Genomic DNA, 14,218 nt, shown 5'->3' on the forward strand with positions numbered 1-14,218 from the left:
ATACTGATTCTGGCCTACAAAGGTCATGCCCTCCTATCTCAGACCTCTCATCACTGCTCCACTGCTACCACCATCTCTCAAGGTACAAGGACCTTCAGGCACAAGAAATACTGAAAAGAGCTGTTACGTACACTGAGCTGTAAAGCAAACGTGTCTCTACAGATCCGGCCCTAGTGAACGAAATGAGGGATTTCAATGATGGAAATTTGAAAACACTTATGTAAATGTAAATCACTCTACACAGCCGTGTCTTTCAACAACTTTCCAGAAATAATTCTGCGCTACACACAGTCAGATGTGTATTTTTAATATTATTCAGCATACTGTGGGTATGTAGACCAAATATTAAAAATGACAGCATCACTCTCTTGATTGATTTGTGTTTTATTTATAGAAATGTATGTACAGATGATATAGAATATAGAAAGTGCTCAGTATTTGACCTAAAAGTGTAAAAGGAAACAAACATAGTGATAAAGTAGCACAATGTGGCTCCTCCCCCAGGAACAGCAGGTCAACCCTTAGGGAGCAGGCAGGGCTCTGGGTGTCAGTCCTGAAGAATCAGGCGTGGCTGGGTGGCCTGCATCTCACTGATCCACCTGTGGGAGACAAACTCCAAGGTCAACCAGAAAACAAGGCTAAACAATCTAACTACCACCACCAGTCTGAACCTAGTCCTGAGACCTGCTGGTATCTTCACCAGCCCCACCAGTCATTTACATTTACATTTACAGCATTTATCGGATGCCCTTATCCAGAGCGACTTACAATCAGTAGTTACAGGGGACAGTCTCCCTGGAGCAACTTATGGTTAAGTGCTACCATTACTACAATGGTAGTAAGTGGGATTTGAACCTGGGTCTTCTGGTTCACAGGCGAGTGTCTTACCCACTAGGCTACTACCACCCATTAACAGTAGTGACTCTGACTCTGTGGTCACTAATCTGGTCAGAACAGGTGCTTTTTATAAACGATTCACAAGACGTGGTAGCAAGCACAGCAGCAGCTAGGTTAATTTATTTAAGTGGCCAGTCTCACTCCATTACTGTTCTAAAGATCCTCTGATGCTCACATTACTGAGCGTCCAGCGGGAAGCAGCAGGAGAGACATCTTGTCTGGGACACACACAGTAACCCCTGATCAGATTTAGACAAAGTGGAGAAGATTTGCAGCTGAACTAAATTATGTCCAAAGACTCCACACAGGATTAGAGAGTAGAGAGCAGCTTCCTGTCCATCTCTCAGTCTGAAGGAGCAAAATTCTAATTCCACATTTATTAATTGAATAACCATGTTCATAGTTTGGCTACTACAAAGAAGGGTGGAAGTAGCCTAGTGGGTAACACACTCGCCCAGTGGAGGCCTAGCGGTTCTGGGGCAGTGGTGGCCTAGCGGTTCTGGGGCAGGAAGCGGCCCCGTAACCAGAAATTTGCCGGTTCAAATCCCGATCCGCCGAGGTGCCACTGAGGTGCCACTGAGCAAAGCACCGTCCCCACACACTGCTCCCCGGGCGCCTTTCATGGCTGCCCACTGCCCACAGGGTAATGGTTAAATGCAGAGGACAAATTTCACTGTGTGCACTGTGTGCTGTGCTGCTGTGTATCACATGTGACAATCACTTCACTTTCACTTCAAATCCCGCTTACTACCATTGGGTCCCTAAGCAAGACACTTAACCCTAAGTTGCTCAAGGGGGGACTGTCCCTGTAAATACTGATTGTAAGGCGCTCTGGATAAGGGCGTCTGGTAAACGCCGTAAATGTAAATGTAAGATGATTGGCTGTTGAAGAGTAAGGGCTGAGAATGATGGGTATGAAGACAGTTGGCTGTTGGGGAGTAAAAGCTGAGATGGGTATGAAGATGATTGGCTGTTGAAGAGTAAGGGCTGAGAATGATGGTATGAAGACAGTTGGCTGTTGGGGAGTAAAAGCTGAGATGGGTATGAAGATGATTGGCTGTTGAAGAGTAAGGGCTGAGAATGATGGTATGAAGACAGTTGGCTGTTGGGGAGTAAAAGCTGAGATGGGTATGAAGATGAATGGCTGTTGAAGAGTAAGGGCTGAGAATGATGGTATGAAGACGATTGGCTGTTGGGGAGTAAAAGATGAGATGGGTATGACCACCATCACTGATGTTTTCACCGTCAGATATGGATCATGTAGTTTTTAAAAATCCTTTATGAACACGAGTGAGTATCTCTGTGCATATCGTAAATGTACAATTTTATGCAATTGTATATTTGTGTCAGTTGTATTATTTGACAGTGAAGCTGAATCTAATCTACAGCAGCAGATGAGAAAGTGGGATGATTGACAGCCCTTACATCTCTCAGAATAATCCGAACAAAACCAGAACGGCCAGGAGCTGTTTCCAGGCGCCGCGTGCCCAGGGTGGGAGCTGCTCTTCAGGTCACCGTCAAGAGGAAATGAACTGCGGTGTGTGCGGCCCATTGAAGGCTCGGCGGGTGACCTTGTCGGTTGACCAGTGATTGTGGAGGCTATGACATGCATTGAGAGCAGATGCTGCAGCGAGCGATTGGCATGCCGAGAGTCATAGTACCACAGTGAGAAAATATATCTCAGCTTCTGCTTAATGCATTTGTTGCGCTTATCTTCTGTATGTTCCACTGCAGTGGAGACACTGCTAAAGGTCAGGACGTAAGTTGAACTGGTTCCTGCTGGATGCGCTCCCCGACCAGCATTCATCACCTTGAACATCACCTGTGGCCCTAATAAAAGAACCACCTTTCATCATCTGTATAACTGGGAGATTCAACTCTCTCTGCTGCAGCTGGGTTCTCGGTTCCAGATACATGAGGCTCTGATGGAAATAGTAGCTTTTGTTGGTCTAAGTCCGACTGCACCAACCTTGGTCTGGGACTCACACGCTCAACCTAAATGAATCAATAAATACAAATGAACATGGATAATGGCGTGATTACAGCATATAAAAAGTGAAATGTTCTCCTGTGTTTATGCAGGTTGTTTTATATGCATTGTTTCCCCCTCTTGGCTGCAACAGCAGCTACATTAATTCATACGTCTTTAAATATTTCAGCGTTTTGTTGCATGCGGCTACTGTGGGATGCTTATGTGCACGCTGGAACTGGTTTGTACTGTTTGGCTTGGGGAACATCATCATTATTCATGCTGCAAAATAAAACAAGAGTCGTGGCAAGCATGGGATCCTCCAACGCCATGCATATTTAATACGTGCCACTCAAAACAAGCCTTTTCTGTGTTGTGCATGTCCTGTTTGGAACATTTCAGTGTGAGGACAGTGCTCCAGAATGCACAACGCTAACAGTTGGAATGGTGCGAATTTTTGGAAGCATGCCTCAGGTTTTTTGCCCCTTCAGCATCTTAGATCAGACACTGTTTCCAAGACCGCCTGCAGAAGGACTGGTAGTTGTCCAGGACAAAAGACAAACAGACCATCCGTTTCATGAATGCCATGAGACGTAACTAAACTTCATGTAAATGAGATATTTGGAGAACAGTGATGGGAATAAAAAGTCATTTTTCAGTAACAGGTTTCCATGGTTACAACGACACTACCATTACTGACAATAGAGACAACTGCAAGTGATGACGATTGGCTAAGGCAACGGCAATTTCAAAAGTACCGTTTTATGCAGGGGTAATACAGACATGTTGGAATTAAAGGTAAGAATGTAAATGTTAAATATTTACATTTACAGCATTTACCAGACGCCCTTATCCAGAGTGACTTACAATCAGTAGTTAGAGGGACAGTCCCCCCCCTGGAGACACCCAGGGTTAAGTGTCCTGCTCAGGGACACGATTGTAGTAAGCGGGATTTGAACCTGGGTCTTCTGGCTCATAGCCGAGTGTGTTACCCAATAGGCTACTACCACCCTATTTATATATATTTTTATTTATATATATATATATATATATATAAAATATACATTTTGCGCATACTAAGTCTTTAATCACGTCAGTAATGAGCAACTGAAATCTGACGAAGCTCCTCTCATCATTTCACACTTCATCAAAATTAGCGGTCAACAACATGGAAGTTGGTAGCAGCACAAACCCAGGCGTGGCTAACGTGAGCTCCGCTAACGAAGGAGGAGGCGGAGCCACGACAGCCACTTTTTTTTTACATTTTAAATGACTGTGCCTGGTAACTAAATAAAATAATAAATAAAGTGAAGTGATTGTCACATGTGATACACAGCAGCACAGCACACGGTGCACACGGTGAAATTTGTCCTCTGCATTTAACCCATCACCCTGAGTGAGCAGTGGGCAGCCATGACCGGCGCCCGGGGAGCAGTGTGTGGGGACGGTGCTTTGCTCAGTGGCACCTCAGTGGTACCTTGGCGGATCGGGATTCGAACCAGCAACCTTCTGATTACGGGGCCGCTTCCTTAACCGCTAGGCCACCACTGGCCCGCTAGGCCACCACTGCCCCACTTTATGCCCCACTTTAACTAGTTCCACTTGTGATGACAAAGTTCCTTTTTGAAAGAGCTAGTAACTAGTAACTAGTGACTTTTTTTAAAGCAATGTGCCCAACACTGATGGAAACTACATTGAGCATTTTGTAATGGATTCAGGTTGTCCTTCCATTTCCTGAAGTCTGGAGACCACAAGGGGGCAACGTATAACCTTGACAGTTACTGTGACAACATCCAGCAATTTGAGGTGTTCCTGGTCCATAGTCAGGTGCATGTAGTCCCATGTACTCTGATTTAACAGGTGAGCTTCTGTAGCTGCAAGGGTTCATGCTCGTTCTATTAGAAGGGCAGACAGAAAACACATTTCTCAAATCTATGCATCTGTGGAATTGGCCCGGAAAACAACTTAGAACTTCTGCTACTGACAGCTCGGTACCACATACCACAGGAGATACCTTCAGATGTGGTAAAATGAGCACCATATTGCTATGGCTGATCTCTGTACATGTGTGCCAAGAACTGATCGTGAAAATTCCATTGTTGGTCTTTCAGCCTCTGCCGCTTAGTGTCCATCACCACACAATTCTATCACGATGAAAGAAGCCTGTCTCCTGGGAGAATGTAAATAAATAAAGGTGTGGAAGTGTATTGACCGACTGACATGGAGAAAAGAACAGGTCAACTTTGGATTTGTGTGGACGTCCAGAAAGGTCAGGATCAATCTGAGGTCCGAATCCCTGCTGAGAGGTCCTCGCCCGCCCGGGGAACTTGAACCAAAACAGAAAACCAATTTCACCCCTCAGCCCAGCAACCTCCATTTAGCAGCTGTTCTACCGAGCGGAGGCATGATGTTCACCGCTGCTGTTCCTGATCCGACACATGCGTTTAATTCGCAATTTAATTATATTTACCGCAGGAAGAAAAATGGAAGGCTGGTGTTTTTTTTATTAAGTGAAATTCCTCCTCAAAAGGTCATTTAGGGTCATGAATCACCTTCCAGCCTTTTCTTCATTAGCAAGGCATGTGTGGGACGTGTTCTCCTTCAGAATGTGCAGAAGTGCAGCATTGCCTCCTGCTCTTTGGTTGATATAGCTGATGGCAAGTCTTCCATGGAGTCTGCTCGCCTCTGAGCTTCACTGCTGCATCATTGTAAGTGGGTGGAACGAGGAGGACCTGCAGATTTCTGTTGGTTTTTTTGGTTGGAGCCACTGGATTATGGGACAGTCAGAAGGAAGCTTTGAAGGACTTTTCCCACTGGTGCAGCTTGTGCAGGAAGGTCCTCTGAACTGGCATCAGAAGCCCAGTTCAGTGGCTGCTTGGTCACCTGCAGTGATGCCTCAAGCGTGGTATGGTTTGTGAAGATCGTTGTCCAGAGGCTGCAGAATGAAACCAGCCTTGATGATGCTGATGTCACAAGCTGGATTTGCTCTGCTGGTTTCAACTCACGTTTCCTCTTCTTAACTATTACACCTGGATGGCCGGAGGTGAGCTGGAGAAAAATCTCCATCTACAGCAGTTTTCTGTTCAGGGGTTAGTCTGATGCAGTCTATGTGAGGAGCAGTGCTGGTTCATTAGCATAAAAAAAACAAGATCTATCTCCACATGGTGCTCAAAGAATAATCCTCATGACAATGCAGAGAGATTCCAATTCAGGGTGCTCCAACTTGAGCTCCACAGCACGATGAGAAACCACCTGCACCAACCTGGCCATCATCTCCTTACTGTGAGGAATGTATTTTAGTCTTTGTTTGGATATTGTAATATCCTGCGCTTTGCCGCGGCGAGAATCGTCCCAGTGACACATGTCACTTGACCGGCGGCTAATTGAGAATCAAGTTCAGAGGAACCACACGTGCCCTCAGAGACCCTGCTGTAGTGGTGAGGACAGTGGTGATCCCCTAGGACACTAATTACAGGCTGAGCGTGAAAACCGATCCAAACTCACACAGAGGAGGTGCCTCTGGGTAAACACCTCCATTACCATGACAACCGCTTCATTATGGAGCATCAGACGCAGCGGCTAAGATCCATTCATCGTCAAGCTGAAGATGAGATGTTCACCACAACCCTTTTCCTCCTATAGCAGCACTGCAGTTTCGTAGAAGATCCCTTGAAGGCTGATGGAAACAAATGAAAGGTACTTGACCTGGAGCCACAGAGAAACAAATAGGGAAAATTGATAAAAATGACAGAATTCCATTCACGCACGGCCAGTATCTTCACCAGGAGAATAAAATAAAGACCACATCTGGATCCTGACCATCAGCAAAAAATGGATTTTGTCACTTGAATGCAGATTTGAACATTTGTGGATCAAACACAAGAACACCTGCACGGGAAGGTGATCCTTGAACTTTTTTTTTTTTTTACTGCATTATCTCATTTGAAACTTTTTAAATTTCTTTTCATTATACAAAAATCCAATATCTGAAATCAGTGTGAAGACTGGCTCCCACACAGTCAGACGGTTCTAGATGTTCTGGAGGCCGGGTGAAGGATTTGATTAAATGGGTCCAACAGCATCATGGAAATGGAGGCTTGCTGATCATCAGGGCAAAGTTGCAGATGCGCGTTTAGTTCCTTCCAGTTCCAGCAAGCCGTGTGTGCAGAACCCGGGTAGAAGCGGAGATTCGGCCTGATAATCGGAAACCCCACGCAGAATGAAGAAAGTGAAAGTGAAGTGATTGTCATTGTGAAACACTGCAGCACAGCACACGGTGGTATTTAACCATCACCCTTGGTGAGCAGTGGGCAGCCATGACAGGCGCCTGGGGGACCTCAGTTGCACCTCGAAGTGATTGTCATTGTGATACACTGCAGCACAGCACACGGTGAACACAGTGAAATGTGTCCATGACAGGCACCCGGGGAGCAGTGTGTGGGGACGGTGCTTTGCTCAGTGGCACCTTGGCGTATTGGGATTCGAACCAGCAACCTTCTGATTACAGGGCCGCTTCCCTAACCACTAGGCCACCACTGCCCCTTGGCGAGTTGGGATTTGAACCAGCGACCCTCCGATTACGTGTCCATTTATTTACCCACCAGGCCAACCACGTCTTCAGATATGAAGAAGACAGCACTCACATTTACACAATGCAGAGCACTCGTGTCATTCAGCCTTCAGAATACTGTGTGTGTGTGTGTGTGTGTGTGTGTGAGAGAAACAATTCCGCCTCATTACTCCACCTCTTTGTCTAAATCACACAAAGATAACAACTTTAAATCTTTCACTAAGAGTTAGTTAAGTCTACTGTTTGTCTTAGTGAGAGGGAGAGTGTGTGTGTACGTGTGTATGCATGCAAATGAGAGCAGATAAAGATCATCAGAAAAGCACACTTAGGGAGACGCTCAACAATTGAATTAATGTATGTGTTGCTATTTAACGTGGCTTTAATTAGGAAAATAATAAGTGAATTTATAACCACCCAGGAGCAATCAGCATTTTTACGAACTTAATTAATTCCGCGGCTCATTTGACCGCGGTCGTTGAGATAAAAATGACCACTTAACTCCGTCCAAACTCATTTGTCTGCTGTTGAACCAGTCATACTCACTGCAGCAGGATGAGGACGACGAGGCAGAACGCCGCCATCACGATGAAGGGCATCCCGGGGAACGTGGGGAGAGTCTGCGGGTACAGGCCGTTGAAGATGACGGCGGCGAAGAGGAGGCAGGTGGCCTCCACCGAGGCACTGAAGGAGAACATGGCACCTGGAGGGGCAGAGGGTGAGAAGGTCGACACCTCCATGTTCTCAGCGCTTTCATCTGGGCTGCAATTATAATACGTTTGTAAATCGTCGGTTTTATTCCTCCTGCCTGGAACTCGCAGCTCGTCCATGTTGAGGGCCTGATGAAGGGTGGAGGTGGGATGGTGTCTACACACCAGTACTCAGCACCACTCAGCTTTTAGGGAAATTCGGTCTTTCCTACCAACTAGAGCGGAATGACGTGGAGTGGGGTCCAACGGGAGCTGCCTCTAATACATATTGATCTCGAGTTCAATCTGCTGAGAGGCTGGACTACAGAAATTCACCCCAAAGGGAAGAGAGAGAAGGTGAACAGCGGCCTTGATAAGGCTGCATGTTGTGGCCAATCAAACCACCAACCAGTCAGCACAGGAGAAGGCCCAGACCTGTAAAGACGACTTATGACCAGCCAGAGGGAACATGTGGAACAGATGGCAGGAATAAGGAACGTGAATTCGTTAAACCGAGAAAGTAGTCAGTTAGTGAAGCTGCTCCCTCAATAATAAAATCATTCACTTAAAAAAAACCAAAAAACATTTTTGTGTTAACTTGTGTTGTTCTTTGACTAATATTTAAACATCTGTATGTGTTGTGTGTCTATAGGATTATTTAAGAACCGTATTATTTTAAACGAGCATTTAGGTGTAATTTACATTTACATTTACGGAATTTACCAGACGCCCTTATCCAGAGCGACTTACAGTCAGTAGTTACAGGGACAGTCCGCCCCTGGGGACACTCAGGGTTAAGTGTCTTGCTCAGGGACACGATGGTAGTAAGTGGGATTTGAACCTGGGTCTTCTGGTTCACAGGCGAGTGTGTTACCCACTAGGCCACTATTTTCTTCCTTCACAGCTTTGGTCATAATCATATTACCAGAAAGAAGCAAACAAATGTTTACAGCTTTAAATTTAAATATTTTAAATATGGAGAAAATAAAATATATGCAAGATTGAATGGATTTAGAGAAATTAAATTAAAGATAATTGTTGAATTTTAGCCCATACATAGGGCCATGGTGATATAAGTGAGGCCATGATGACGCCGTGAACAAGCCATGATTGTTCTGGTTCTAGGTTGTGACATATAAAGTGGCACGGTGACAGGGCTGTGAGGGTCGTGACCTCTGTTGAAGAACCCACCTTGTTCATCTGGCTCGACGATGGCGGAGGACAAGGAGCGAATGACGGCCTGGTTTATCCCAGCCGGAGCGCCGACGGCCGCCACTGGGGAAAAGAGGCGAGAAGATAATCTTCATTTACTGTGTGTCTACTTCAGGTTCTACGTCACTGTTTACTGTGAGGCATTCTGACTGCGTGCCGATGGTCTTTTAGCGGAACGTAGAGAGAGAGAGAGAGAGAGAGAGAGGGTGCTACCACTGCCAGGGTTATTCTGACTGGTTCTTTCTCACACACACACACACACACACACACACACACACACACACACACACAAACCCTTTAACGTGGGAATGGAGGTGATGACTAGTGTGTGTTGCCTCATTATCCTGGAGAACGGTGCAGAGCTGCATGCAGATGCTCCGCCTCCACTCCTCTGCGTCGATTAGAATAACAATGTTCTCCGAGGTTTATTTCATTACGAATATCAATACAGGCCTGTCCATCATCTGAGCCCTACGGACTAGCACCTCCAATCATCTCAGGTGCACCGGAGCTCGGTTTCAGGAATAAATCAGCCCCACTGATAGGAAATTTTTTTAGCTCCACCCACTTTTCTGTGTTTCTTGTCCAAACACCTGGTTACACTGTAGAGAATGAAGTGGCTGAGATAGCAGAAGAAACAAGGTCTTCCACTGGAGCTGCTGGTCCAGGTCTGGTTTGGAGCAGCCACAACACAAGACCGGAACTGCAACGAACTGAAGGAAGAATCGCTGGTGCGCCCTGGACCTACTACACTACGAATAGTGTGCAGCCCTCACATTTTGTCAATTTCGTGGGTCATCCTCAAACTGAAATATTGCTGCTGTCGGCCTGTCTTCATTTTAGTTTTAGTCGAGTCTTTGAGTCAAAGTTCTCATTTTAGTTTTTATTCGTCTTAGTAACATCCAGTTTCATTTTAGTTCCGGCCTGAGCCTTTCAGTCAGAATTATCCATGACTACTCTGGTCTAATTTTAGTCAATTGTCTCTTTATTAAGGAATGCAATTCTATTTAGCCCTTTCTTCAGAACCGTTTGGGAGCGGAAAAAGTCGGCTCATCACAAGTTCAGAGGCACAGAGCTGTCACTCAAATACCTGCTGGCCAATGGGGTGCAGCCCCGCCCACACGAGAGATCAGTCTCAGAAGGTCAACCGGATCCTCAGCCAGCGTAATCGCTAAAAGTCAAAATTCCAACCTCTTATTTTACATCTTTATTTTGTTTGATATTATGAACGTTTGTTTCAAATTTTTGGCACAAATCCGATTCCATACAAAGGGACGAGCTGCATTGAAGGGCGGGGCTTCTGTACAGGTTATGAACGTGACAACAATGTGCATGACCTGGTGGATGATGGTAGGCAGATGACGACCTTTTGTTCAGTCCAGCAGTCGTCCCAAAAAAAAATAAAATGAAATAAAAATTGGGCCATTTTCATCCCGGCATCATGCGGCCCCAGAAACAGAATTCAAGACTGAGTCAGTGTCTCTGATCCATATTATTGATTTCTTTACCCAACATGGGATGGGATAAACATGAATTATCAGAAAATCAGAGAAGCAACACACCACACTTCAGCAGCACAAAGGCCCGGATTGATTTCAGCACATGGATCTGGAGCAGAGGATTGTGGGTAGCCACAATAACCATTCATCTGGTGGAGAATAAAAGGTCCAGGAGACCTTCATCATGATCTTTAACAATCACTGCGAGGAGCCCACATGACCACAGACCTCCGCACTAATTCAGTTGGGTTCTGAAAGATCTACCTGGTGCTAAGGTTAAAAAAAAAAAAAAAAAAAAAAAAAAAAAAGGTCAAAGGTTAAACTGCTGATCCTTCCCATCAAACAAAGCAAACAGGAAACTGGTGCAATTCTGAAAGGTTTCATTACCCAGAAACACCATCCAAGTGTTGTTGGCGAGCGCCAGCAGGACGTACGAGGCCATCCTGAAGAGGACGCTGATTTTGGCCAGAGGCATCTCCCGAACGCACTTCAGCAGGAGGGGGAAGACGCCCAGCAGGAATAATCCCTACACACACACACACACACACACACACACACGTTGTATTATTGTCATATGCTCATGTAGCCTCAGGCGCGGTCCTGAGCGCCTCGCACTGATGGAAAAGAAGGCGCTGGACACGTGCTGTTGCCATGGTGCCACGGGCAGCACGGTTTCAAAAAAAAAAAAAAAAAAAAAAAAAAAAAACACCAAAGTGCATTACGACACGCCCGGCACTGCGCTAATTACCGACCCACAAACACGGAGGCGGTAAAAATATTAGGAATTTCACATTCATTACCCAACCAAAAATGTTGCATTGATTAACCTTCTGATCCTGCACCTGATGAGGCAGAGTCAAAACAACCAGCATGGATTAGTGCTCGTGTGTGTGTGTGTGTGTGTGTGTGTGTGCGCCCCTCCTTTTCTGATTTAATTATCCCCTCTCGGGGTGACGAGGTGCCCTGTGCCATCAGACCCCCAGTCGCCTTTTTCACAATTTCCCCCCGAAACATAATGGGAAACTGTAAACATGGCACCCGAAAGGTCATCATGTCGCCGTTTTACTTTCATCAGCTCATTACAGCCTAATAATAATTCCCGGTCCGTCCGGAGCCGGCACACACCTGTTCCCCCCGCCCCGCCGGGCCGGAACCAACCACACCCGGAATAACAACACCACCGCCACCACGGGCTTTTAAATCAGAGGAACCCGAACGCGTTCAATTTCAGGAAAATTCTGTTCGATTGGCCATTTCTGTCACAAGCCCCTTTAAGCGACGGGACACGATGGACCCACAAATCAGCGCCGCCGGTGGCACGTTCAGCATTACAGAACGGCCTGAGCCTCTTCACCACACTCATCTCTGTAATTACTTCAGGCCGAAAAACGGATCAGTTTCATGTGATATGGAATTACAGTCCCGGAGAGCACAGGGGGAAGATACGTACATTTGGAGCAGTGGTGGCCCCGTAATCAGAAGGTTGCTGGTTCGAATCCCGATCTGCCAAGGTGCCACTGAGCAAAGCACCGTCGACTAAAAGTGAGCAAAGCACTTTTAGTCGAGTCTTAGTCAAGCTGTCTTTTTAATTTTTATTACGTCACGACTTATTTTAGTCTAGTCAGGTTTCAGTCGACTAAAAACCGGAGCATCTTAGTCTTTAGTCAGAACTATTTTAGTCTAGTTTTTTTTAACAAAAATTGTGTTTTAGTGTTTGTTTAGCGGTAGTAGCCTAGTGGGTAACACACTCACCTATGAACCAGAAGACCCGGGTTCAAATCCCACCATTGTGTCCCTGAGCAAGACACTTAACCCTGAGTGTCTCCAGGGGGGACTGTCCCTGTAACTACTGATTGTAAGTCACTCTGGATAAGGGCATCTGATAAATGCTGTAAATGTAAATGTCTGATAAATTATGTAAATGTTTAGTAATACAATCCTATTTGACCCAGTCAATATAGTACCAAGTAGAAACAACAAAAACAACATTTTCCTGTAGTCAAACCCATCTCACCATTAAAACAAGGCTATCTTATTATTGCTTATTATTATTATTCCTTATTATTATCTTATTATTGTATTACTGTTACCTTATAGACTCACGAATACTCGACATCCATTCCTCTGATATCATCTCATCTCGCTTGGACTATTGTAATAGTCTACACACAGGAGTAAGAGGGGCTGCAGCTGTTGACCGGCACACATATCACCCATACTGGCTTCTTCACACCGCATCTCGTACATCAGCTCAGTTTTACATTTACATTTACATTTACAGCATTTATCAGACGCCCTTATCCAGAGCGACTTACAATCAGTAGTTACAGGGACAGTCTCCCTGGAGCAACTTAGGGTTAAGTGTCTTGCTCAGGGACACAATGGTAGTAAGCGGGATTTGAACCTGGGTCTTCTGGTTCTTAGGCGAGTGTTTTATCCACTAGGCTACTACCACCCTTTTTTTTGAAATATCATGATAGAATCGTATTGTGACCCTGTGTATTGTGATACGGGTATCGAATCGAGAGATCCTTGCCAGTGCACGCACGCCGAGTTATCTGTCACGTGACCAGCATTTACATCTCGTCCTGATCACGTCAAAAAGGTCGAGAATTTCATCAAATGTAGTAATTTTTTATTTTTTTTTTACCTTTCCAGATTAACTGAGATCCACTATTGTGTTTCGTTGCTGCCGTTCTTTTCTGTACAGGTTCACTGGGAGGAAAAAAACTTTAAAACACCAACTGTAATGGTAAGAAATCCTTCTCATTTTTTGGTGTTTTGGAGAGTCAGTCCCAGAGCACTCTGCAGATTGCTGTATTAAATATCCTTTCATGGTAATTTTGACATTATGTACAATTACTGGCCATGTGTGATGTTGAATAGACTCCAGCGGAGAAAGCATCAAGTTCTCACCATGAAAGTGCTGCCGCATCAAAGCCACGAGGAGAAGACCTCACTCCCCAAACAAATGATTCACGTGGTGCTTAACGGCCAGAGTTGAAGCCTCATCAGAATTCAGCGGCGCTCACGTCTCCAGAACACTCATTTTTCTCCGATCTGCGGTAATTAACACCATTCCGCCGATCGATGAGCCCGCGGTGACCGGCCCGCGGAGTCACCTTTCACATCGAGGATCTCGCCACCTTAACAAGGACCCTTTGTTCGAGTGTCTGTGCCATTGAGAGCAGCGGGCGATGTGGTGGCGTGACGAGGCGCCGGATCCCTGATGGCCTTCGCTTGGCGCCGTAATTACAGCTCAACCTCGGCCACTTCTCTACGGTGTTCCTCAACACGAGAATCGATATTCCGTCTAACGATTTCACACAGAAGCGGTCCTTCTGTGGTGGTCACTGGGCCCACAGCCGGAGAGAGCCACAATAAA

The 14,218-nt window shown here is 45.7% G+C and overlaps 1 protein-coding gene across 5 annotated transcripts in view; it reads right to left on the bottom strand.

The window, feature by feature from the left end:
* Positions 1-387: 387 nt before the first annotated feature.
* Positions 388-14,218, bottom strand: part of LOC114801418 (proton-coupled folate transporter) — a 29,594-nt gene continuing 15,763 nt past the window's right edge. For all 5 annotated transcript variants that reach the window (XM_028999602.1, XM_028999601.1, XM_028999600.1 and 2 more), the window contains 4 exons: positions 11,221-11,359; positions 9,314-9,397; positions 7,980-8,136; positions 388-599 (listed from right to left, as the gene is read on the bottom strand). In XM_028999602.1, coding sequence (XP_028855435.1) covers positions 548-599; positions 7,980-8,136; positions 9,314-9,397; positions 11,221-11,359 — 432 coding nt within the window. In that variant the 3' untranslated portion in view covers positions 388-547. The remainder of the gene's footprint in view (positions 600-7,979; positions 8,137-9,313; positions 9,398-11,220; positions 11,360-14,218) is intronic.

Source organism: Denticeps clupeoides, chromosome 1, assembly GCF_900700375.1.
Source record: "Denticeps clupeoides chromosome 1, fDenClu1.1, whole genome shotgun sequence".
Classification (NCBI taxonomy): Eukaryota; Metazoa; Chordata; class Actinopteri; order Clupeiformes; family Denticipitidae; genus Denticeps; species Denticeps clupeoides.